At 42.7% G+C, this 26,731-nt stretch overlaps 1 protein-coding gene across 8 annotated transcripts in view; it reads right to left on the bottom strand.

Annotated features, from left to right (window-relative positions):
* The window catches only part of fam13c (family with sequence similarity 13 member C), a 138,469-nt gene that overhangs the window by 3,165 nt on the left and 108,573 nt on the right, over positions 1 to 26,731 (bottom strand). For 7 of the 8 annotated variants that reach the window (XM_060842323.1, XM_060842322.1, XM_060842325.1 and 4 more), the window contains 6 exons: positions 17,407 to 17,545; positions 12,114 to 12,195; positions 9,312 to 9,520; positions 9,109 to 9,192; positions 5,053 to 5,148; positions 3,515 to 3,720 (listed from right to left, as the gene is read on the bottom strand). In XM_060842323.1, coding sequence (XP_060698306.1) covers positions 3,515 to 3,720; positions 5,053 to 5,148; positions 9,109 to 9,192; positions 9,312 to 9,520; positions 12,114 to 12,195; positions 17,407 to 17,545 — 816 coding nt within the window. The remainder of the gene's footprint in view (positions 1 to 3,514; positions 3,721 to 5,052; positions 5,149 to 9,108; positions 9,193 to 9,311; positions 9,521 to 12,113; positions 12,196 to 17,406; positions 17,546 to 26,731) is intronic. The other variant, XM_060842328.1, reaches the window with a different exon arrangement.

Here is a 26,731-nt window from a genome sequence, read left to right as displayed (position 1 = left end):
TCTCTCCACAGATGCTGTCAGACCTGCTGAGTTTTTGCAGCAATTTCTGTTTTTATACAGGTAATAATGTTTCCCTTACAACTTCCCTGTGACATTTTTGTAATACTTAAAGAATCAAGACTTCCCAAGCTCGTGCTGCGTTTTCTCTGTTTAGACCTGGAGTGTGTGTGAGTGAGTGAGTGAGTACCAAGTCACATTGGGACAATCTTCTTCTGACGCCACCTCTAAGCTTGGAAGATAACATTATACGTTCTCTTCCAAGTCACACAAAAGTGCTTCTTTGGAGATATTTTGTGGTTTCTTCCTTGTGACCACACTAAAATCCTGGAAGCTCATACCTAACAGAACGCAGTTCACAAAAGGGTCAGATCTGCTGCCATCAGTAAAAACCTATGCACAGACCAATCTTTACTGGCCTTCTGAGTAATAGAAAGACAGCCGCTGTAAAAAAAAAATCAATTGCCCTCTGGTTTTCCCTTGGGAAGAAGAGTGCGTGCATGTGTGGAGAGAGGGGGGTAAGTTCCCAGCAGGGGAAAGTGCTCAGAGGCAGTACAGACTGATAAACGGACTGCAACACTCCCATTTCTCCAAGCTGACCAACAGGCTTCCTAGAAGGACTGGGAAATTCACCACAAAAAGGTTCCTCAACATGTTATCCATTGTCATTAGGAATCTGGCTTGTGTGGAAACATTGCCTCATTTCATTCCAATGTGTGCAAATTTTGCATTTTGTCATCTTGCGATCTGTTAATTATTCATTGCAGTAAAAATTAAAAATTCATTGGGGAGCAGAGTTTCAAACAGGACCATGGTTTCCAATGTCAAGTTATTGATCCAGGGTGAGGGAGCTGATCATTCATGGTAAAATTGATACAGTGTCTAACTGATTATCTTTCTCAACAGGTCAATAGCAATTCACATTTGCAGACCTCGAACCTGAAGATGCAGAAGGTTGTATGATATCAGAGGCCTTCCCTGTCGTGTTTGCTAGATTAATTACCTGTTACTACACTCATTCTGAGATAAACAGATACTGGTCAGGTTTATAAGACTAAAATGAAAATATTTCATCTTAAGTAGAACTACTAACTACTGAGGTAATACCGAGCAACACAAGAGACAGAACGACACACACTATAACCACTTCAGACTAGAATGGCTATAACCAAGCCATTTCTGATTTTTGCAATTTTCTCGACAATAGAATACCTAACTATAAGTATGTGAACCAGTAAAAAGTTACCTGAAGCATTAACTAATAAAACTACCTTAATGCTTGATTTTCTAATGTTTTATCTATACAAATACTGTATCTTCCATGTTTTCATGTCCAAAGTGTTATTCTAAAAGGATGATAGGAGTTGCTTGGAATTGCTCAGGTGTTTTGGGATCAGGGCAAACACACTGTCTCACCGTGTCAGAAACCAGAGTTTGATTTCACCGTCGGTCGACAGTGTGGAGATTGTATATTGTCCCTTGTCTGTGTGGGCTTCTTCTGTGTGCTCCAGTTTTCTCCCACAGTCCAAAGATGTGCAGGTCAGGTGGATTGGCAAAGCTAAATTACCTTAGTGTCCATGGACTGCAGGGTTGCAGGGATAGACCTGGGTGGGATGCTTTTCAGAGAGCCAGTACAGACTCGGTGTGCCAAATGGCCTGCCTCTGCAATGTAGTGGTTCTATGATTATTGGCATTTGCAAACAATGGTTTTTTGGGCTGAAGTTATTACTGTGTGGATCTACAAGTGAGAAGTTTTGTTTGGGGCATATTTCTTGATGTCACACTTACTTCCCATACAAATATATGAATCCATATACAGGCAAAACAACAATTAGATAACACTTAGAGTGGATTTCCTATAAGCTCACCTGTGGATGTTCAAAATCCAAGTACCAAATTCGCAATAAAGTATTAATTTGTCTATCAATTCAATTTAATCTGATCGAGAATTAAAAGTAAGAAAGCAAAATTTAAAAATTGCCTTCAGTCAGGAGTGGTATCGTCATGGTAATGTCACTGGAGTAGTAATCCAGAACCTCAGGCTGATGTTCTGGAAACATGGTTCAAATCCCACAGGAGCAGATGGAGAAATTTGAATTGAATAAAAATATGGAATTAAAAACCTAGCCAAACGGCAGCCATGTAACCATGTTGTAGAAACCTACCTGGTTCGCTAATGTCCTTCAGGGAAGGAAATCTGCCATCCTCACCTGGTCTGGTCTATGTGATTCCAGTAATGCAGTTCACTCTTAACTGCACTCTAGGAAACTTGGGATGGGCAATAAATACTGTCCTAGCCAGTGATGTCCATGCCTTACGGTGGCATAGGAGTTGGCAGCATCTGAAGCTCACCCTTTCAGTCTGCTTCTCTTCTTTTTCCTTTTCTTTGGTCTTTTTTTTAAGCACTTTTTAAAAAACCTTACCCTGCAGAGGGGGTGGCAATGACGGCATCAGAGCATTGCAGCATTGGTGGTCCCAGAGTGAAGCAAGCCAACCAGTGGTTGACAGCTGGGAGTGTGGAGTGAGACAGTTAGAAATTGGCAGGTCTGGACTGTGACTCTGGCAGTCACCAGGCCAGGCCCAGTGCGGTCAGCCTGTTCCAGAAAACAGTCGGCAGCTTACGAGCCCAGTTGGGGTCAGCCCAGTACTAGGGACAGCAAAAGTACTGGATTGCTAGCCCAGTCACATTACCACGAGGGCAACACTCCTGACTGGAGGCAATAGTGCTTTTTTTTCAAAAAATGTGGAGAGCACCCAGTGTGGAGCGACCACAGAAGGACTCTAACATCCATTGTTTAACTTTATTTTCCTAATTTATACTGTGATGACCTATAATGCAGAACTTTTAGCTTTTTCCTTTGTTTTTCTTTTTTTGTACCTAATCTATTTTAGAACATTCCAGCGCAGTACAGGCCCATCAACCTGTGAGACCAATCTGAAGCCCATCTATCCTACCCTATTCCATTATCATCCGTATGTTTATCCAATGACCATTCAAATGCACTTAAACTTAGCAAGTCTACTACAGTTGCAGGCAGGGTATTCCATGCCCCTACTACTGAGTAAAGAAATTACTTCAGTCATCTGTTCTATATCTATCACCCCTCAATTTAAAGCTACGTTCCCTCGTGCTAGCCATCACTATCTGAGGAAAAGGCTCTCACTGTCCACCCTATCTAGCCTTCCGATTATCTTAGATGTCTCAATTAAGTCACCTCTCAGCCTTCTTCTGACAAAAACAGGCTCGCGTTCCTTAGCCTATCATCATAAGGTCTTCCCTCCATACCAGGCAACATCCGAGTAAATTGCCTCTGCACCCTTTCCAAGGCTTCCACATCCTTCCTATAACGCGGTGACCAGAACTGTACACAATTCTCCAAGTGCGGCCACACCTGAGATTTAGTACCCAAGATTTGTAACTAGGTATCTAAGATGGCACTGCGTGAGGTGACAAATACATTTTTCACTGCATTCTTGTACACATGACAATAAAAACTAATTCTAAAAACATTCTTACATAGAAGCTTCATGTAGATTGGCCAGTGAAGTAGTTGAATGCCTGATATCTTTCTTCTCATCCAGAGTTGGAAGAAATCCAGGCTCATGATCTTCATCTCTATGGTCTACATTGCCTACAAATTCTTGAAAAGGAAACTCCTCTATCGGTCTGGTTGATATTTCACAACTCTTCAGAATGGTTTCTTCATCTGAACCTTCTTCTTCCTGCACAAGTCAAAGTGACAACTTTACAACCCTTCTCAATCAAATATTATAGATAGATGATGAGATAAATAGCAATATATGTTTCACGGGAATGCTTTTTGTAACAAAGTGTCATGTGTTTAATAACTAGTGATAACATTGCTTTAACAAGGTCCTATTCAGGTTGGACTCTGGCCTTCCAGCTCAATTCAGATAGAGTGTGAATGATAAATTCATTTCACATGAACCTAGGCACAGTTTTAAATGAGAACGGAGGGCACAGCAAACAGGTTTGAGATCTCTGACCTCACAAAGGGTTGATGATATGTGAAACGAAACATTCAAGTTGGTGCAGTACCCCTCCACCTTCAGAATATTTCCCGAGCCTGCCCCTTCCTTAACTCATCCACTGCTGCAGCTCTCCTTTGTGTTTGTTCCAGCAGTACTACAGTGCTGTCATCGCTCCCAGCCTCCCATCTCTTGGCCTCTAGAAACTTGAGCTCAACCAGGACCTTGCCACCCACATCCTAAACCCTTGCACCAAACGTCTGGTCATCTGTGTTCTGAAGTCTCAGTCAGGAACGCTTTCCTGTGAACTACCTGGAGACATTGAGCTATGTTAAAAAGGTGCTACACAAATGTAATCTGTAAGCGGTTTGCAGGAAGAGGATGCTTGCAAATAAGGAACATTTCTCAGATTCATAACATGCAGAAAAGGCCCTTTGGCCCATCATGTCTGTATTTACATAATGCATTTTTAGTGATAGTTAATCCCAATTTCCTGTACTTGTCCCTTATCCTTGAAATGTTATTATATTTGAAGTGTTCATCCGACTGTTTTTTAAAAACAGGGTGTAAGGATTCCGGCCTCCACTACGTTCCCAAGCAATGCATTCCAAATTCCCACCACTCACCGAGTAAAAATGTTTTTTTTCTGAAATCCCCTCTGAATCTCCTGCCCCTTACTCTAAAACTATGCCCTCTCATGATTGCCCCTCAACCAAGGGGAACAGCTGCTCTCTATTCACCTTTCTATCCCCCTCTTAATCTTATAAACCTCAATCATGTCCCGTCTCGGTCTTCTCAGCTCTGAAGTAAACAATCCAAGCTGATCTCTCTATCCCAGGCCACATCCAGGTGAATCTCCTCTGTCTATCACATCCTTCCTGTAGTGAGGTGACTAGAACAGCACACAATACTCCAGCTGGGGCCTGATTAATGCTCCATACAATGGCAGGGTAATAAGTCACTTGTCTCAGGAGCATTGTTTGGAAATGTAATCAGCTCTGCATTCCTCAGCTTCCTCACACCAATGACCACCATTAAAAGGATCGCCCTTCGTGCAATACTTACAATAGTGGGGATGGCTGCTGCAGGAGAGAGAAGCTGCCTAATACTTCGATATCTGTCATAGAGCGGCTTCATTAGCAGTCTTTCCTGTTTGTTCACCTAGTCAAACAAAGATCGGTTATCAGTGGGGCTTGTACAGAGGAGTGCTCACTGCTTCAATAATTTTCAGACTCATAGTAAAAGGGAGATCACAATTAGACTGCAACACCTTTCAAGTGGAAATGAGCAAACATGCGTACAGCAGCTGACACAGAGAGCAAGACGAAGAGAGCACACAACAGACCCCCAACTGTAAGCAAAACCAGATCACCAGAGAGATGCACACCGAGTCTGGCAAGGGTGGGGGGCACAGGTTTTGTTGGAGGTGGTGACGTGGAGAACCAATTTGAGTCGGGAACATAGAGGTGAGTAGGGGATGACCTCATTGATCTCCCTCACTTTCTCCTCAGAGTCGAGAGTGGAGTGCTGGAAAAGCACAGCAGGTCAGGCAGCATCTGAGGAGCAGGAAAAATGCACATTTCAGGCCGGAGCCCATCATTAGGAATTCCTGATGAAAGGGCTCTGGCCCAAAGCGTTGATTCTCCTGCTCCTCGGATGCTGCCTGACCTGCTGTGCTTTTCCAGCACCACACACTCAATGACAATGGCGTCATTGAGGTCAGGATAGGAGTGTCTGTATCAGAATGGGGCTGGGGTTTGTGTGTTGTGTGTACCTCAAGCAAGATGGGTGCTCCCTATCATCTTGATTTAATGTCAGGAACCCCACCCATTACTATGAGAGCGCAAGAATTCATGCACAATCAGAACAACTGATAATTTGCCACATCAATACGGCCAAATACCACTAGTGATATATTTTTCTCGTAACTTTGAGAAGTTTTGTAAAAATAGCCCCATGGCTCAAAGTAATAAAAAAATCTCCGGATTATTCAGTATCTGTCACTATTAGCCCCTACCTGCAGTTATCACAAGAAATCTCTTATGAAAGCTCAGTTTTGGCTCAAAGTCAGGGCCATACTAACATCTAATGCAGTTCTGATTGACGGTACTTGCTGGCACCAATAGCCGGGGCAAAGCTGAGGGATCAATTTGTGACAAAAAGAAGGAACATAGTCTCCAAGGAAGCTGCAGCCTCTGCTGGAATCTTGCTGAGCAGCCTGAAGAGGGAGCTGTTGTCACAGCAATGATATTGCTTTACCGAGTGCCCCATACAGCGAGCTGATGTTTAGCTTGTTCCTCCTACAGCAGCTCTTTCAAACAGTTGTTCCATTTAAACCAAAACTCCACCTATTTTTCTCCCTAGTGGTAGTAATGTTCAATTTTTAAAAAAGTAAAATCCCTGTGGAATTCTCTTTCTATCACCCTTCATATCATGTGTTCAACACCTTAACCTTCTGAAGAGATTTCTCCACTCACACTATTTCAATACAATTCCATTTAGGTTTTATCACTTCACACTTATCTGCATTGCACTCTAACCTCCCATGCATCTACCCATTACACCCCCTTATCTTGTGTTCTTCTGAAGCGTGTTACCACATTGACAACTTTTGTGAGGACAAGTTACACGAGGACTTGCAACGGAACCATCTCAGACCAGTCTACAGCAAAAAAGGTCCAGGCACACAGTGTATGGTCTCTGTCATGGTCCTGCAAACAAGGTCAGAACTGGACCAGAAACATTAACTCCACTTTCTCTCCACAGATGCTGCCAGACCTGCTGAGTTTTTCCAGCAATCTCGGTTAGTGTTTCTGATTTCCAGCATCTGCTGTTCTTTAGATTGTTTTTGTTTAGTGAACAGGCTCAAGTCTTTTGTTCAGAGAAGAATCTCCAAGACGTGACACCTGCAAAGAAAAAGTAATATGGATTCGGTTGCATTCCGGTAACAGGGGAATGCAGCTTTCACTGGGGGCAGAGGACTTTACTCATTCTTACGGTTTACATGGAGCTTCCTGCGGCTTCTAGCTGAATCAATGGTTTGATGGCACTCCGCTGGTTATTCTTCCTATGGAGGGACCAGGAAGGTTGGGTGGCATGACGACTCAGTGGTTAGCACTGCTGCTTCACAGCGCCAGGGACCAAGGTTTGATTCTACCCTCAGGTGACACTGTGTGCGTGTGCGTGTGCGCACATTCACCCAGTCCATTGTCAGCATTGGTTTACTCCCACTATCCAAAGTGGAATGGGCATGCTAGGTGGATTAGCCATGGGGAATAGGGCTACAGGTATAGGATAGGGGGCTGTGTCAGGGTGGAATGCTCTTTGGAATTTCGGTGTGCACTAAATGGGCTGTTTCCACGCTTGTAGGGGTTTTTAAGATTAGATTAGACTTATCGTGTGGAAACAGGCCCTTCGGCCCAACAAGTCCACACCGACCCGCCAAAGCGCAACCCACCCATACCCCTAACCTAACACTACGGGCAATTTAGCATGGCCAATTCACCTGACCCGCACATCTTTGGACTGTGGGAGGAAACTCACGCAGACACGGGGAGAACATGCAAACTCCACACAGTCAGTCGCCTGAGTCTCCTGAGTTTGTGATAAATGGCCATACTGCCCAGGCACAGTTGGAGCAGACAACGTGGCAAATCAAACTATATAGACCCAGAGAAATGTTAACGATCAGACACTAGATACTGGAACTCTGTGCACACCAGATTTTCCACTTCAGTTCCAGGTCATCCCAGAGGAATTGGTAACCAGGAAAAGCTTCACAGTGTTGTATGCTGCCAAGCTAGAAGCTGGAGTTGCAGCAGCACCCAAATACATGTCTAACAATGTAGAGTCTGTCTTAGGATTGCTTCCTAGACACAGCTGGCTGCTCACTCGGTTACCGTTCTCATGGGTCACACGGTTGGCTTTTTCGAATGGTCTTACACCATTAGTGGAAACCCCAAAATGAAACTTGCTAGATACAGGGAACAAAAAACAGAAATTGCTGAAGAAACTCAGCAAGTCTGATATCATCTGTGTAGATAAAGCTGTGTTAACACTCACATTGAGTCCAGTTACTCTTTATTGGAACTGATGACTCACGGAACTCGAAATGTTAAACTCCACTTTCTTCCCACCGATGCTGCTAGACCTGCTCGGTTTCTCCAGCAAATTCTGCTCTTGTCACGGATCTCCAACATCCGCTGTGCTTTGTTTATTCTAGCCACAAGGGCGCTGGATACAAAGGGATCTGGTAAGTGGGTACTAACTGGTGTCAAGTGCCAGTAAATAGTAAAAGTTGAGGTAAAGTCACCATGGCCCAACCAGACCAAGGGGTAGAGATAAGTGGAAGTGGTTTAATAGGAGGGGAAGAGGTTGAGTCACGGAGTCCTTCACGATAACCTCAGCCAGTGAAAACATTGAGACCATACTGTTGGCTTCGCTCTGCATCCCAGTCAATCCCCAAATGGTGAGACTGTAATCAGTTATGGAGCTAACCCAACTGAAGTTTACTAGATATAACATGCAATTTCATCTAGTATCTCAATTTTAGTTGAGAAGCTGGGAACATTTTCTCTCAAAACACACTCCTTTAAAATGTACTTATTCACCACAGCTTAATATTCTTAATTTCACTGCCCGTGACACCAACATTTTCATTAGTGCCTTCTCAAAATATTCCGTTGATACGGAATCGGTTTATTTCAAAGCAGCTCCATAGATTTCAATCCATACTTTAGGCCTCAGGGAATCAATCCTCCTCCAATCTTAAAAGTCATTCTCCAATATGGGATCTCTTATTTCCTTGTAATTAACTAATAACGATGACAGCTCACTCACATTCTAACTGCAGATCTGTAGGCATGCTACACGGAGGAAGGACTGACTATTCACATTTGGGCAATGAAAAGGGAGCTGGTAAAAATCAGAAAGAATCAAAGCAATATCCGATGTAGGTCGCAATAATGAATAAATAAAAATAGTAACTATGATGGAATGATTGGAATCTAATCTCTGGGTTCTGATTGTAAGCTGCTTTTAGGAATCAAGAAACCCTTGATGAGATTACCATCAGACCATTAATCCAGATCTAATTCACAACCTATTTATCTGCATACATACCGGTCGTCCATAAAGGCTTTCAAAATGCAATAGGCAATTTTGCATGTTGACCTTATCTAACCTCAGTTGCTTTTGTGTCATTTCCTGTGCAAAATATTGTTGAATTGTTTTGGTCAGACCATTTAAAAAATAACATTTCTTCAAATCATTTTATTTCAAATGCCTTAATAATTGCAAGTTCATTATTATTTATTGTGAGGTACCTTAACGTCCTCCGGAAGGCCAAGTATTTCCTGCTTTTCTTTCAGCTTTTTCATCACAATCTGTACAGTTTCCTCAACACTCGGTTTTTGCTGGGATTCTCCGGATCCCTGGTGCTTGTTCTCTTTGTCCTGCCTGGAGTTTCCGGGCGGCACGCTGCTTCGATGTCTATGCCGCCTGTTCTCCTCCTCGGAGATCTTCAGTTTCAACTCTGGTGAAGCCAGTCACAACAAAACCAAAATAACAGTAAGAACAGTGACAGCTTTCATTGACATGGCACCTACCATGTTTAAAACGCCACCTCAAGCCAGCAAATACTTCTGTTAAAAACCATTCTATTCTTGGAAATTTCAAACCAAATAATATTTCGGGTTTTAGGAGCTGAAACAAAACATTCCTGAGCGCCATGAGATGATTACCTCTAAGTCCCTTTAAATACAATGGATTGGGAAACTTAATTTCTTAGTCGTGTGCTTGTGACTTGTTCTTGTGGCATAGACTTATGCACACAGGACTGAGCTGTGAGAGCGCTGTCTGGGTGCTAACAGAAGCTGCTTGGTGATTCTCCAGTTTCTCATGTCATACAGTCTTACAGCACACGAGGCATATCAAAAAGGGGTTGAAGCCCCTCTACAGCTTTGTTTGGACAATTTCCCTGTCTATACAGTCCAACATCCCTCCCACTACAGCCAGCATCAGGGATCTTTTAACCTGCATTTCAGTTCTTGGGTTATTTATAGGATCATGCGGTGTGCAAAATGACACAATAGCAACCATGGTTCAAAGAACAACACTGTACCGGGTTAGGTTTTTCCAATCGTGGAGGATAACAATGTCATGAAACAACTTTTAAATACAAATCACAGCTTTTATTCCCCTTTTCCCTTCCTGGGTGGGTCATAGTTCTTTATTGACTGCTGCTTGCAATACATTGAGGAACCAATTTAATACATGTCCCGCATACATGGAGCGGAGGAAGAGATCGCAATGGCATCTTGAAATTAGTACAAAGGCACGTGGCTTCAGGGACAACAGGGGTGTTGACTGGTTCTTGCATGAGCTGAGAAAAAACAGCCAGTGAGTAATTGGGTTAAACATCACATTCTTGATTCATTGAGGAATAAGGACCTTCGAAAGAAGGAGCTGAGGAGAAGTCTTTATGCAGCCAGTTTTAACATAGCTGAGGAGAATACAGTTAAATATCACAACACCAGGTTATAGTCCAACAAGTTTATGTGGAGGCACTAGCTTTCGGAGCACTGCTCTGTTGACAACCACCTGATGAAGGAGCAGCACTCGAAAGCTAGTACTTCTACATGGGCTGAGAAGTGGCAGATGGAATTTAATTCAGATAAATGCGAGGTGCTGCATTTTGGGAAAGCAAATCTTAGCAGGACTTATACACTTAAATGGTAAGGTCCGAGGGAGTGTTGCTGAACAAAGATCTTGGAGTGCAGGATCATAGCTCCTTGAAAGTAGAATCACCGGTAGATAGGATAGTGAAGGTGGCGTTTGGTATGCTTTCCTTTATTGGTCAGAGTATGGAGTACAGGAGTTGGGAAGTCATGTTGCGGCTGTACAGGACATTGATTCGGCCACTGTTGGAATATTGTCTGCAATTCTGGTCTCCTTCCTATCAGAAAGATATTGTGAAACTTGAAAGGGTTCAGAAAAGATTTACAAGGATGTTGCCAGGGTTGGAGGATTTGAGCTACAGGGAGAGGCTGAACAGGCTGGGGCTGTTTTCCCTAGAGCATCGGAGGCTAAGGGGTGACCTTAGAGGTTTACAAAATTATGAGGGGCATGGATTGGGTAAATAGGCAAAGTCTTTTCCCTGGGGTCAGGGAGTCTAGATCTAGAGGGCATAGGTTTAGGGTGAGGGGAAAGATATAAAAGAGACCTAAGGGGCAACCTTTTCACGCAGAGGGTGGTACGTGTGTGGAATGAGCTGCCGGAGGAAGTGGTGGAGGCTGGTACAATTGCAACATATGAATAGGAAGGGTTTGAAGGGATAGGGGCCAGGTGCAGGCAGATGGGACTAGATTGGGTTGGGATATCTGGTCAGCATGGATGGGTTGGACCGAAGGGTCTGTTTCCATGTTGTACATCTCAATGACTCTATAAACCTGTTGGGCTATAACCTGGTGCTGTGAGATTTTTAAACTTTATCCACCCCAATCCAACGCCAGCATCTCCAAATCCTGAGGACATGAGTCTTTATGAAGCCAGTTATCATGTAGAAGCTGAAAAAGGTGCTGTAACTAGACTGAATAGTAATGTTCAAAAGGGAAACGGATACAAACCTGAAAAGGAAGAATGAGGCAGGCTATTTGGGGAGGAGCAGGATTGTGGGACTAACTAGGATGGCTCTTTCAAAGAACAAGCACAAACATAAAGGGCAGAATGGTCTCATTATGGACTGAGACATTCGATAAAGAGACAGACCTCATTTAAGGAGCTCACTGTATGCAAATTTTAAGAATTTAAACCAGTACAAGAAATGAGTTAGCATATTTTTGGTTTGTAATTAATGCAAGTAACAGTAATAAGTCACTGCAGACAATTGGGTGTGCCATCTGCTTTCGGAGACGATTTTTCAAAAGGAAAAATATTCAAGGAACCCATTGTATCTTTTTAATCACTGAGGGGCAGGCTTCACTGCCTGGACATCTGGCACCATTCCAGCTGCTGCTTTGAAATCCCCATCTCCTGCCACTAGTCTAATTGTTACTAGTTTGCCACTGAAAATTATGGCTCCTATTACACCACAAATTGCATGCAACCACATTAAGGTTGTTCTGTACCTTTTAACTGCTTACGAGCCCTTGTCAGATCATTCATCCACTTCAAGACTTCTGGATTGCCAACTTTATCACTATGGGATGGCTATAACCACAAGAGATTACAGTTATCCTTCCTGGTTAGTCCTGCACTTTGTACATTATACAACACCACATAATTTGTTTTTCTTCAAACTTCAGAAAACCACAACATTGCCTGAGGTCAATTGGAAGCTCGCTGGAAAAGGAAGATTAGCCGGGTTATGGGGGAGAATAAAAGAAACGCGTGGAACTAATTAGATAGCTCCTTCAAATACCCTGCACAGACCAAACTGGCCCAGTGCAATTTTACTTCTTAAAAAAAGTCTCTCGATATCATAATGAGAATCCTCAAAACGCAGATGACTTTTTTCGATATTGGAATGGAAGACGATGTGATTTTCATTCAGGAGTAAAAATGGTGTTCAGCTGCAGAATCTCTCTCGTCCAATTAATTATACACTGATGTAACTCTTTCGTGCTATTTTTCCCATTCACTTCCTTTATGTAGGCTTGCACATTTCATTTACTAATTTATTTCTATCATAAGGAATCTTCACTGAGACAGAAATCTCTGTTCAGGAAAGTGTTGTGTAAACTCATTGCTTAGCCTATACCAGGTCTAGAAACAAGACAACAGCAACATCAGAATACATGTCTATCACCATGCACTGATAGACCTTACACATTCAATATGAAAGTTAATACACAAGTAACTGCAAAAATAAAAAATTGGCTAAGAAACAAAGAAATAGTGGAGAACTGTAATTTTCAGACTGGACAACTGTCCAGATTAGTGTTTCCACAAGATCTGTATTAGGATTAGATTACACTCCTACACTATGGGAACAGGCCCCACACCGACCCTCCAAAGAGTAACCCACCCAGACCTATTCCCCTACACTATATTTACCCCTGACTAATGCACCTAACACTATGGGCAATTTAGCATGGCCAATTTAGCTGACCTGCACATTGTTGGACTGAGAGGAAACTGGAGCACCTGGAAGAAACCCACACAGACACGGAGAGGACGTGTAAACTCCACACAGACAGTTGCCCGAGGTAAGAACTGAACCCGGGTCCCTGGCACTGGGAGACAGCAGTGCTAACCACGGAGCCACCATGCTGCCCCAAAAGGACTGGCTTATTTTGATATTAACAAGGAATGTGCACTTGAAGTTAAAAAGAGATATAATTTCTAAATCATGGAAGAAACCAAATTTCAAAAATGTAGGAAACAGCGAGACTGATAGCAACAGGCTTGAAAAAGTCTTAAGATTGGGGAAGTTTAATGCAGTGAAGTGTGAAGTAATTTAGTTTGCTACGAAGAATGAGGAGACACAATATAAACTAAATACTACAAAGTTAAAGTGAACAGAGCACAGAGAAACACAAGCATCATCGCTCAGAAATCTTAAGGTTGTTAGAAATCCTTGTCTTTATACATGGAGGCACAGAAACACAGGAAAGGAACAAGTGATGCCAAATATCCATCCAACATTGGTTTAGTGCCCTGGAATATTGTCTCCTATTCCGGGTAACACATTAGGAAAAATGTTATAATTTTAAACAAGGATGAGGGATACTAGGGCACAGTTGAGAGATGAAAACAAAGCATTGCAGATGCTGGAGTCAGACGGCACAGAAACCGATCTTTTAGTGTAACCAGTCCATACTAACTAATCCAAAACTAAACCAGTCCCACTTGCCTGCTCCTGGCCCATATCGCTCCAAACCTTTCCTATTCATGTATAAATTTAAAGGTCTTCTAAACATTGTAACTGTGCCCACATCCACCACTTCCTCAGAAAGTTCATTTCACACACGAACCACCCTCAGTAAAAAAAATGTCTTTTTTAATCTCCCTGCTCTCACCTCAAAAATGTGCCCCCCAGTTTTGAAATCCCCCACCCTAAGTAAAAGATGACTACCATTAACCCTATCTATACCCTTCTTTATTTTATAAACGTCTATAAAAGGTCACCCCTCAACCTCCTACGCTCCAGCGAAAACAGCCCCAAGCCTTTCCTTATAACTCAAACCTTCCATACTTGGCAACATCCTGGTAAATCTCTTCTGAACCCTCTCCAGCTTAATATCCTTACCATAACAGGGCGCCCAAAAATGGATACAGTACTCCAGAAAAGGCCTCACCAATGTCCTGGACAACTGTAACATGATGCCCCGACTCCTTTACTCAAAGGTCTGAGGAAATCTGACAAAGTTAGTAAGTGCAGCAGAAACACAGCAGTTCTGGCAATATCTGAAGACCAAAACAGTGTTAGTGTTTAAATTTCAGCATGACTATTCTTTGGAACTGGAGTTGGACCATATTCAGAAGGTTAACTCTGCTTTTCTCTTTCCACAGATACTGCCAGACCTGTGGAGTTTCCCCAGCACTGCTTGCAGAGAGGAGGAGAAAGAGATGGCTTTTTATCCAAGCACAGACAGCTAAGGAGGGGTGAGATAATAGGGGTTCTCAAAGCCATAAGAAGTTTTGATAAGAATAAGGTGAGGAGTAACTGCGCCCAGTGGCAGAAAGGTCAGTAAACAGAACACAGACTGAAAGTGCCACTTATGCAATAAGACATTGATGTGGAATGTACTGACTGAATGACAGGCCATTCAATGAGGATTTTCAAAACAGATCAAGAATTGAAGAGAAATGCCTGTACAGACAATGCTGCTATCCGTGACCCTAAGAACACACACACACACACACACACACACACACACACACACACACAAAGAGATCTTCATGCTCAAAAACCATCTTTCCAACATCTGTGGAAATTCAGGGTTGCACTGCATTGCTCACAGAATCATAAAGCTATACAGCATAGAAACAGTCCAAGTTGCTCATGCTGACCAGATATCCTAAATTAACCTAGACCCCTCAGTTCCAGATTTCCACTTGTTAAATGAAACCTATCACTATTTGGGGGGGCACGTGGCTCAGTAGTTAGCATTGCAGACGTTTCATCCCGTCTAGGTGACATCCTCAGTGCTTGGGAGCCTCCTGTGAAGTGCTTCTGTGATCTTTCCACCACCATTTGTAGCGGTTTGTCTCCGCCGCTTCCGGTTGTCAGTTCCAGCTGTCCGCTGCAGTGATCGGTAGATTGGGCCCAGGTCAATGTGCTTATTGATCGAATCTGTGGATAAGTACCATGCCTCTAGGAATTCCCTGGCTGTTCTGTTTGGCTTGTCCCAGTCGAATTCATGTTGCTTGTCATCTGCGTGTGTGATTACTAAGGAGAGCTGGTCGCGTCGTTTCGTGGCTAGTTGGTGTTCATGGATGTGGGTCGTTAGCAGTCTTCCTGTTTGTCCTATGTAGTGTTTTGTGCAGTCCTTACATGGGATTTTGTACACTACATTAGTTTTGCTCATGCTAGGTAATGAAGTGTACAAAATCCCATGCAAGGACTGTACAAAACACTCCATAGGACAAACAAGACAGCTAACAATCTGCATCCATGAACACCAACTAGCCACGAAACGACACGACCAGCTATCCTTAGTAGCCACACACACAGATGACAAACATGAGTTTGACTGGGTCAACACTATTATTATAGGACAAGCCAAACAGAACAGCCAGGGAATTCCTAGAGGCATGGCACTCATCCACAGATTCAATATGCACATCGATCTGGACCCAATATACCAACCACTGCAGCGGACAGCTGGAACTGACACCCGGAAGTGGCAGATTCAAATCACTATAAATGCCGGAAGAAAGATCACAGAAGCACTTCACAGGAGGCTCCCAAGCACTGGGGAGGTCATCTAGACAGGGGACAAAATGTCTGCAACACAAATTCCCAGCTCGGCGAACAGAACCACAATGAGCACCCGAGCTACAAATCTTGATCAGTAGTTAGCACTGCTGCCTCACAGTACCATGGACCCAGGTTTGATTGCTGCCTTGGGCAACTGTCTGTGTGGTGTTTGCACAGTGTCTGTGTGAGTTTCCTCCGGGTGCTCCAGTTTCCTCCCACAGTCTAAAGACATGCAGGTCAGGTGAATTGGCCATGCTAAATTGCCCACAGTGTTAGGTGAATTAGTCAGGGGTAAATGTAAGGAAATAGGTTTGGGTGGGTTGCTCTTTTGAGGGCCTGCGTGGACTTGTTGGGCCTGTTTCCACACTGTAGGGATTCGAATCTAATCTATCTTTCTGACACAGTGCCCTCTGGTTTTCCTTTGTGCTTTGTAAATAGTTCCCACCTCCGAGACAGATGGTAGCAGTGAAATTGGAGCTAGCATGAACACAATGAGCAGAAAGAATCATAAGGAAATAACTTGAAAGGAGATGGCTCAGCTGTGAAGTACAAGGATTCAACTGCCATTTTCTGTTAAGGCATGTTATGCTTTGTTGTTTAATGTGATGGTTTATCATTCATACTGCATCTTCATTGTTGCTGCAATTTTATTTAGCTAAAAAGAGAGATATTAATCAGGAGTCATGAAATAAAACCACAGCAATTTATTCATGCCTACCAGAATTCAACCAAGCAGCAACCACTTTCCATGCTGCATAAATCATTCTTTCCTTTATAAAAGTTGGGTTTCTTGCATCTCAGTCCGAAGGTTGCAAGATGGAAAATATTAATGCCCTGTCTCCTTTTAGTATTGCTTAAGTTCTGACCAACCAACTAATTATCTCAGTATCGTAATGCATAAGAGAGACAAACAGAATTATTCAATAAAAGAAGAAGAAAGAATTTCATTGCACCAGGGAGTTAATGAGCGTCAAGCAAGAGTGGAGGTCAAAAGAACTGCTCCCCTCCAGAGGATTACTGAGCATCTGGAGAATATTCCCACTGGTATTTAATACTGCATTAAAAAGCTAGTGAACTATCTAGCCCAGAATGGATTTAGCTGTTACACAAATCAATCATTCCAAATTGAACAGGAGAGATGTGAAGATGGAGAGGGAGAGAGAGAGAAAAAAAGTAGACAAATGAGCTACTGAAAGATCTTTGTCCCCCCACAAATGGTTTCATTTTGCCTCAGGAGATTTAATAAGTGGGAAGATTAGTGCAGAGACATTCCAGGTTGGTAGGTTATACGCGTTACCTTGGTCAGTTGACCTTTAACAGTTTCTTATCTTCAAATACATTGTACGCTGCAGGCTTTCCACTATTAAGGCAACATTAGTTTTTGTGCCATGCAGCAATAAGGTGAAGATTTTATCACATACAGAAATTAATCTTGAATACCACAAAGCAAAAGCGTTTTAATCAATGTTTTTAAATCTAACATTCGCATCACCTACCCGATATTTTTTCTCTTGCTCAAATTTTTCTTCATACTTGCGTATTTTCTTCCTCAAATTCTGGATCTGTTTAGTCAGCTGTGTCATCAGCATTGGACTGTTCTCAGCTTCTGAATTGACTAGCGAAGAGTTTCTTGGCCTTGAAAAGAGAACATAGTAGGGGATCAACTCAAAACACAGCAGCTCAGCAGTCACACCATCAATGGGACTCTGTTCTCAGAAACGCAAATGTTTCTCTGAGCAATAACTGCTGTCAAAAGTGCAGTCTTCAAGAATTTCAATTGCTATGCAAAGTGGTTAAACCTTCCTACAGGAGTAAACTTGGGTTCTGAACAAAATGAATTACAAGGACTCAGGCCCATACCTATCAAGAGTATATTACTCATTCCTCCACATTGAGACATCTTTTCCAAATCATCTCCAGAAAACGAGAGCCTTTCACATGGATTCCATGAAAAAATTCCTTTAGTTTCAATCTGTTGTTCTGCAGTATAATTTTATTGTTTGTGTTTAATCTTTATTGAGTCAGTCAGTCACTCACATGACATGGACCAGATTTACCTTGCTGCCTTCATTGCCAGCATGCCCGAAATTGGAAGTCTACTACTACTACTACTACTAGTTTGAGATTGAGCAATGGGCCAGAGCAATGGTAGAAATTGGCATTTGATGTCCAGATTTAGGCCATTTGGCCTATCGAACCTGCTCTGCCATTCCATCATGGATGTTCCTCAACTCAATCCTCCAGTCTTCTCCCTGTAGATGTCCTTAACAATCAAGGACTTATCTTGTTCTTAAATTCTCTTAATTACTTGGCCTCCACAGCCTTTTGTGGCAATGAGCTCCACAGAATCACCCTGAAGGAACTGCTCATCTCAGTTCTAAAGGGTCATCCTTTCACTCTGAAGACATGCCCTCAGGTCCTAGTTTCTACCATTAGGAGAGACCTCTTCTACACATCTACTCTATCCAAGCCTCTCCGTATTCTGAGAGTTTCAATCAGCTCACTCCTTCATCCTTTTAAATTCCATCAAATACAGACCCAGAGTCATCAACCTCATATGACAAGCCCTTCATCCCTGGGATCATTCTTGTAAACTCCTCTGCACCATTCCAACCACATCCTTCCTTAAACACAGGGCACAAAACTGCTCCAATATTCCAAATGTGATCTGGCCAGAGCCCAATACAACCTCAGCTGTACATTTCTGCTCTTGTATTCTAGCCATCTCAAAATGAATGCTAATATTGTCAACTCAACCTGCATGTTAACCTTAAGAGAATCCTGAACTAGGACTCTTGTGCTTCAGATTCCCACAGCTTGTGCCTCTTTAGAAAAGTCTACTCTTCTATTCTTCCTACTAAGGTGCATAATCTCATACGTTCCACACTGTATTCCACCTGCCACTTCTTTGCCCACTGTCAAGTCAGTCCACAAAGGAAACACTCCTGTGCAGACTGACTTCAACCTTATACAGAAGTCAAGATCTGCGCTAACTTCCACCACAGCTACTGCCTCAGTGAAGCAAGTAACGTGAGGTAAACAATCAATTGTAAGCAATGTCCTAGATGTTGGAAAACTTACCCTAAACTCTATCTAAAGGCTAGAACTTCCCAGTTGTACAATGTGACAACTTGCAAAAGAAGAATTCAAGCAGATTGCAAAATAGACAGCAGAACAATTTTACAACATGTTGACTATCTGTAAGTCTAACCAACCATCCCTAACACCTAACTGTGCAATCTTGGATCTGCCCTATCTGAAGAAAGGCTGTGAATTGTGTTCAGCACAATTAAGAGAATTGGCATATCTGGCAGGTAGAGGTTACATAATTAGATCAGTGAGTATACTTCAAACATTGCTTTGGCTATAACGTACTCTGGAATATGCTGAGGCTGACAAATTGCTATACATAAATACAATCTTTTCTTCTATAATGAGAGTTGAGAGTGGGGTGCTGGAAAAGCACAAGTCAGGCAGCATCCGAGGAGCAGCAGAGTCGATGTTTTGGGCATAAGCCCTTCATCAAGAATTCTCAACTCTAACCTCCAGCATCTGCAGTCCTCACTTCCTCCTTTTATAATGAAAGCCTGACATCTATATCTTGGGTTAATTTTAACAAGTCACAAAGCAATAATGAAGCAATTGTTATATTTTCCTCGTTCAACAAATCTATTCAGGTTTTTCACTGAAATTAAAATGGAATTTCCTGTTAATTCGTTCCGAGCATGTACTTTACTATTTAATTACTATGTTGTCCCTTTTTTCCCCCTCGAGTAATGGAAGATATTTTATTACACGCTCTGGTTAGTTATAGGTTAGATTAGTAGTTAGTGGAATTTTGTTTTCTTTTTCTTTATCTCTTCTTTTTGTTTGTTAGGTTTTGGTTATTATTTATTTAATTGTATATTAGTGTATGTATTTGTGTGTATTATTTTGTAAGTTTGTAAAAACATGTGAAATTTTCAATAAGAATATCTATTTAAAATTAGGAATTGCCTCTGTCTGAATTCTATTTAATTATCCCTTTGTTAAATCAGAGGAGGAAGGAGAAGGAAGAAATTAGTTTGAAATGTTGTTCATTATGTTGGTAAATCTCTTTAAAATATCATCTGTGATCACTCCAATCTAATTCTAGAGGAATCTACTGATCTACAGTCACTCCTCACACAATATTTCATCAGGTTTTACACATGGGGAAAGGGCAATGAATGCAATTTGAAGAGGCTCAGGTTCTTTAATGACTGAATGGTCTATGACAAAGTCTCAATTCACTAAACAGTACTAAAGCAGGTGAGGCACTGAGTGAACAATGCCTGGAACATAGAATTATACAGAACAGAAAGGGGCCCATTAGGCCAAGATGTTGAGCTGAACATGACGCCAAATGAAACTAATCTCATTCTGCCTGCTCCTTGGTCCATATCCCTCCATTCCTTGAATATTCATGTACTTATCTAAGAGTCCCTTAAACACCCCTATCGCATCTGTCTCCTCCACCACCACCCCTGGCAGCCAAGTTCAAACATTGGGTTACCTAATGGAGAAAAACAGCAAGAATTGCAAAAGTCATCGAAAAACCCCCATTCAGATGGGGAACAAAAAAAAAGGCCTTGTGACTTGTCTGGCTGTCAATGTACTGAGGTGCGTGAAGGATGGTACATTGAAAAGAATGATAAAGCCCATCAAGGTATTTATAATAACGATTCATTCTGCACAAAGTAAAACATCATAATGAACACTGAAAATGCCCTTGTCTCACTTAATTTCAGATGCTGAGTAGAGTCAGTCCTGGTTTAGAATTTAATTGTCGGTCCTGACTGTAGGTGCTGATATTGCTGCAGTCTTATTTACATTTTCTGCTGTACACCTGTTCTCCTCATCCACGTAGTTAGTCTCCCAGAAGACATGACTTCCAGCACCTAAAAGGGTCAGGTGCTTGGAAACACTGTCCCCTCAGAATCCCTTGCAGTCATACAGCATTCTGACCTGGATATTTATGACCATTCTTTCATCATCCTAGAGTCAAAAACATACAGCTTCTAACCTGGCAGGACTGGGGGAATAATGGGCCTGCAGTGGTACCAAAGGGCAACTCTGCTTCAACTTCCGAGGAGCACTAAGGGGTAGGCTCTCTCATGCATATCCCAGGAAAAAACATTTATCACAAAAATTAGGAACTGCTGGGGAACAACAGCCAACAGTATTGAGAATTCAAAATAGGGTTATCGTAGAATCCCTACAGTGTGGAAAGAGGCCATTTGGCCCATTGTCCCTCTGAAGAGCATCCCAACAAGCCCCAGTCTTCCACTCTATCCTTGTGTAGCCTCACTCAATTACATCTTTGGACTGTGGGAGGAAACCCAAGCAGACACGGGGAGAACGTGCCAACTCTACACAGTCACCCGAGGCTGGAATTGAACTTGGGTCCCTAGTGCTGTGAGGCAGTAGTGCTCACCAATGAGCCACCGCGGTGTCCAGTCTTCTAGCACCAGCTCAGTGTCAAACATGGCCAGTGCCTACCATCCTCACTTCCCTCAGCATCGAGTGCAATCCTGTTGTACTACATTGCCTTTTACTGTGGCTGTCTGTAATTACCAAGTCAACGTGTCCCCACCTCATCTTCTACACCCGTTACCTTGGTGAATCTGGCTGTGTTAACAACAAGCAAATGCATCTCTCCCAGGAGCAGCTTCCAGGGCCAGAGGAAGCAAAGATAACTTTGATAATAAGGGCAAAGGGGGAGCATGGAATGGACGGGGCTCACAAAAAGGTAACAAAGACCATGACCATTGCTGCCTTTTTCCTATTATAGTCCAGTAAAGTTTCATGATGCAACACATCATCTATCATTTTGTTTATATCCCTAGGGTCCTGAAACCGGACATTTGTTTAAACCATCTGTTGGTGAGATAAAGAGAACAGACCATCGATATTAGAGAACATAAATGAACATATTATCTATAAATTTGATCCTGCACTGTTGTAGCATTACACTGCAGAAGCACTTTCCCCCGTTGTAATTTGGAGTAGGTTTGAGAGGCTGCGTGGCTAATTCCTGCTTCCATTTTTTTTGTTTTAAACTGCTGGGATATTCCTTAGTTGAGAGAGGCACAGCACAAACACACCTTCTGTTTTCACCCACAATCAATCCTTTCACATAGCCCCAGCTCTGACAGTTGACTCGCAAATCTCAATGCACCCTGGCCCAGACATATCAGAGTAATGCTCCAGCTTGATTTACTACACGTTTCTCAAGAAGTTGGAGATTGTTATGCCAAAAATATTGTGTGGCAGATGAAGGGTTTGAGGAGGGTGCGAAAGGTCAGAAATCTTCCCCCAGTTGGCAAGTGAGAACCCTTCAGTTTAAAGATTATAATCAAAGGCCAGGAGAGGGTTCAGAGAAAACAGAGAAATTGATGGGCATGGAATACTTTGCTGTCGGGAGTAGCTGAGGGAGGGTTTGTTGTATAAAGATAGGAGGATATGGAATGCTTAATGCCGAGGAGAGCTTTCTGCATCACACATGATATATGGACTTCATAAGAGAATACAGAGAATGAGAGAGAAAGAAAGAGGTATACTGAACTCGGTTGAGATCGGAAACTCACTTTACGCTAATTAATGGGAAACCAGAACAGTAAAAATGTAAGACTCTTAATGGGAGTGTTAGATGTACATTTCAGCCTCAGTATTGTAATTGACTACTCACCATTTTAAACACCAAAGTCATATTCATTAATTGTTGCAAACGTTTCGTCTCCTGTCTGGGTGACATCCTCAGTGCTTGGGAGCCTCATGTGAAGCGCCTCCTGTGATCGTAGATCCACAGATTCTAACAAACACATCAACCTGGACCCAATATATCAGCCACTGCAACGGACAGCAACTGACAACCGGAAGCGACAGAGACAAGCCACTATAAATGCCAAAGGAAACATGACAGAAGCACTTCACAGGAGGCTCCCAAGCACTGAGGATGTCACCTAGAAAGGGGACGAAACGTCTGCAACACAAATTCCCAGCTTGGCGAACAGAACCACAACAACGAGCACCCGAGCTACAAATCTTCTCACAAACTTTGATCATATTCATCGATGCATGGTTTATAGTTTACGAAATCTCATGCAGGTCCTCAGTGTGAATTTAGATTAAAATCCCTACAGTGTGGAAACAAGCCCTTCGGCCCACCAAGTCCACACTGACCCTGTGAAGAGTAACCCACCCAGACCCTATATGCACCCCTGACCAATGCACCTAACCTACACATCCCTGAACACGATGGCAATCTGATGTGGCCTATTCACCTGAACATGCACATCTTTGGATTGTGGGTTTCCTCTGGATCCTCCCACACAGACACGGGGAGAATGTCTGTGTGCAGTCTGCACAGTCACCAGAGGCCGAAATTAAACCCAGGTCCCTGGTGCTGTGAGGCAGCAGTGCTAACCACTGAGCCACAGTGCTGCCCAACTAAATTTAAAAAAGGACTTTCTTGCAGCAACACCTTCCAGGTTCTTCCTATAACCTCTGTCACAACCTTCAACACACGAGTGTAACTGAAATAAAACAGCAAATGCTAGAAAAACTCAGGCCTGGCAAGGAAGCTAGGGAAGAGCCATCAGATTTGGAGGGATATGATCTTTCCCTCAAGGCAAGGGCATCATACAGCAAACTGGTAAAGCTGAGGACGATCACATCGATTTGCCTTTAACGCAGCTTTTACTGGGACAAGGAAAAGTGCAATTGTCACTCAGCTGTCAAATCTCAAAGCACTAATGCTCCAAACACAAGGTGCCGATGATAGATTACCTAAAAGCAACGGAAACTCATTGGACCTGGAGAAGGTTAACGGTTCCCATTTGCAGCAGTTAAGTTACAATACGTGGGCTAGAAATCCAATCGCTCCATGTCCATTTTGCTGTTATTAAAATGAATATCTAAGTGACCAAAATGATGCATTCAATCTGCAGGAACGATTATAAAAATGTACTTATCACTAAGCAAGCATCCTATACTTTTGGTCTAACGTGTTTTGGAAGTAGTCCCAGTGCCTGACTGAATAAATTCAGTTATGAAGATCAGGAACCCTGCAGTACTGTATTGAGTTGTCTGTTAGATTAAATTAGATTAGAATACTTACACACAGTGTGGAAACAGGCCCTTCAGCCCAACAAGTCCACACCAACCCGCCGAAGCGTATACCACCCAGACCCATTCCCCAACATTTACCCCTTCATCTAACACTACGGGCAATTTAGCATGGCCAATCCACCTAACCTGCACATTTTTGGATTGTGGGAGGAAACCCACGCAGACATGGGGAGAATGTGCAAACTCCACGCAGATTTACCTGAGGCGGAAATTGAACCCAGGTCCCTGGCGCTATGAGGCAGCAATGCTAACCACTGTGCCAGATTAAGTCTCAGTGTTGTTTTCCTCTTCATTTAAGGTGCGAATTAACCAAGGAGCTTTACATTTGGGGAGGGAGGTGTGTGGAAAAGCATCACTTCTCTCTTCCACAACTTATGTGTAACTTCTAATAATGTTTTGCTAGTTTGATTTGTCTGGACAGTTTTGTTGCAGTTCTTGGATCTGGAGAACAAAAAGACAGAAGACCTCAGAAACAATCAGCCTTCAGGGATCCTTTCAACATGAGCATCAGGGGAGAGTAATGAGGCAGGGTCTTCACTGAAGAGACATTCACAGGACACTGCCCATGGCTTCCAAATGATTGAGCACCTTCACTTCTCTGCAACATCCAAAGATATATCCCAGTGAGGAACCCAGGATTCCAGGAAGGAGATAAATCAACCATAGTTACTTAGGGAATTAACAACAGTTCCAAAACGATAGAAAACATACAACGTGGTAACAAAAGCTGATAAACAAATTTGGGAAATAAACTTTCAAGAGAAACTAGATAGCAATATCAAGATGGATAGTAAGAGCTTCTTTAAATAAATGAAAGGGAGAAAGAAGCAACAACAAATACAGGGCTCTTTAGAAAATAGGAATGGGAAATAATAATGGGAACCAGGAAATGGCAGAGGCTGTGCCCTCAGGTCCTTGTCACTCCTACTGGTGAAAACATCTTCTCCATGTCCACTCTATCCAGGCCTCTCAGTATTCTAAGTTCCAATTAGATCACCGCTCCCCCAAATCCTTCTAAACTCAATTGAGTACAGACCCAGAGTAGTCAACTATTCCTCATGTGACAAGTTCTTCATTCCGGAGATCATTCTTGTAAACGTCCTCTAGATCCCCTCGAAAACCAGCACATCCTTCCCTAGATACAGGGCCCAAACCTATACTCAATATTCTAAATGCGGTCTGCCCAGAGCCTTGTACAGCCTCAGTAGTACATCTCTGCTCTTGTATTCTTGCTCTCTCTAAATGAATGCAAACATTGTAGCTGCCTTCCTAACTGCCAACTGCATCTGCATGTTACTGCCACTTCTTTGTTCACCCTCCTAGCCTGGGCAAGTACTTCTGCAGCCCTGCTGCTTCCTCAACATTACCTGTCCCTCCAGCTCACTTTGTGCCATCTGCCCTCAGTTTCTTTGTCCATATCATTAATGTGTAACATGAATAGTTACAGCCCCAACACAGACTCCCTTGGAACTCCAACTAGTGAAAGATTCTTTAACCCTCACAACTCTGCCTTGTGCCAGTCAGTTAATCCTCTAACCATATTAGGAATCTCTTATCCCTGACACCATGGGCTTTTAGCACAATTAACAGCCTCCTGTACGGCACTTGTCGAAGGTCTTCTGGAAGGGGAAAGCAGCAGATGTAATATGCTTGGACATCCAAAAAACAGGAATTTCATGACGTATCATACATGATAATTAAATAGCCCAATCTGTTGGGATAGATTAGCAGCAACAAGTAGAGGACATTGATCAGTGTTGAGGCCACAATTAACTTACATTAATGACTTGGAAAGGAACGTGAATGATCTATCACCAAGTTTGATAGACCAAACGATGAGGATAACAGTGTACAGCAGAGTATAGGAGATCCAGCAAAAAAAACTTGGTAGGTGAAATGTGGTCAGGAAACGAGGTGATTCACTGATACGAAAAGTAGAGGGGCTGAATATTAAATGGAGATAGACTGAAGGCTGCAGCACAGAGGGGTGTGGAGTCTTGTGCGGAAAACCATATAAAGCTAGCATTTAAGTTCAGTGGGTAATTGAGAAGGAAAAAGGAGTGCTGGCCTTTATTTCAGAAGGGAACCTTGCATAAATAGATGGAGGTCTTGCTAAAACTATACAAGATTGTAGTTAGACCACGGGCTAGAACACGATGAACAATTTTGGTTCCCTTATTTAAGGGAGAATCAATGGAGGCCACTGGGAGACGGTTAGAGAGATTTGGTTCTGGGTATGGAGGGATTTTCTTATGAGGAGAGCTTGAGTAGGTCAAGTCTCAAAAGAATTTAAAAATGCAAGAGATGACCTGATTCAAATGTGTATAGGGTTCTTTGGGGATTTGACATGGTAGATGTGGAAAGATCTTCGAGTAAAAAATGAGGTCTGCAGATGCTGGAGATCACAGCTGCAAATGTGTTGCTGGTCAAAGCACAGCAGGTCAGGCAGCATCTCAGGAATAGAGAATTCGACGTTTCGAGCATAAGTCCTTCATCAGGAATAAGAGAGAGAGATGTTTTCCCTAGTGGGAGAGTTTAGGACCAGAAAGTATAATTTCAGAATCGGGACTCACACTGAAGACAGAAATGAGGATGAATTTCTTCTGAGGGTTGTGAATCTGTTATGAGGCTGTTAACTGTATGAGGCTGAAATAGACACATGCTTAATCA

Source organism: Hemiscyllium ocellatum, chromosome 22 (assembly GCF_020745735.1).
Source record: "Hemiscyllium ocellatum isolate sHemOce1 chromosome 22, sHemOce1.pat.X.cur, whole genome shotgun sequence".
Classification (NCBI taxonomy): Eukaryota; Metazoa; Chordata; class Chondrichthyes; order Orectolobiformes; family Hemiscylliidae; genus Hemiscyllium; species Hemiscyllium ocellatum.
This window is presented reverse-complemented; position numbering and strand designations above follow the sequence as displayed.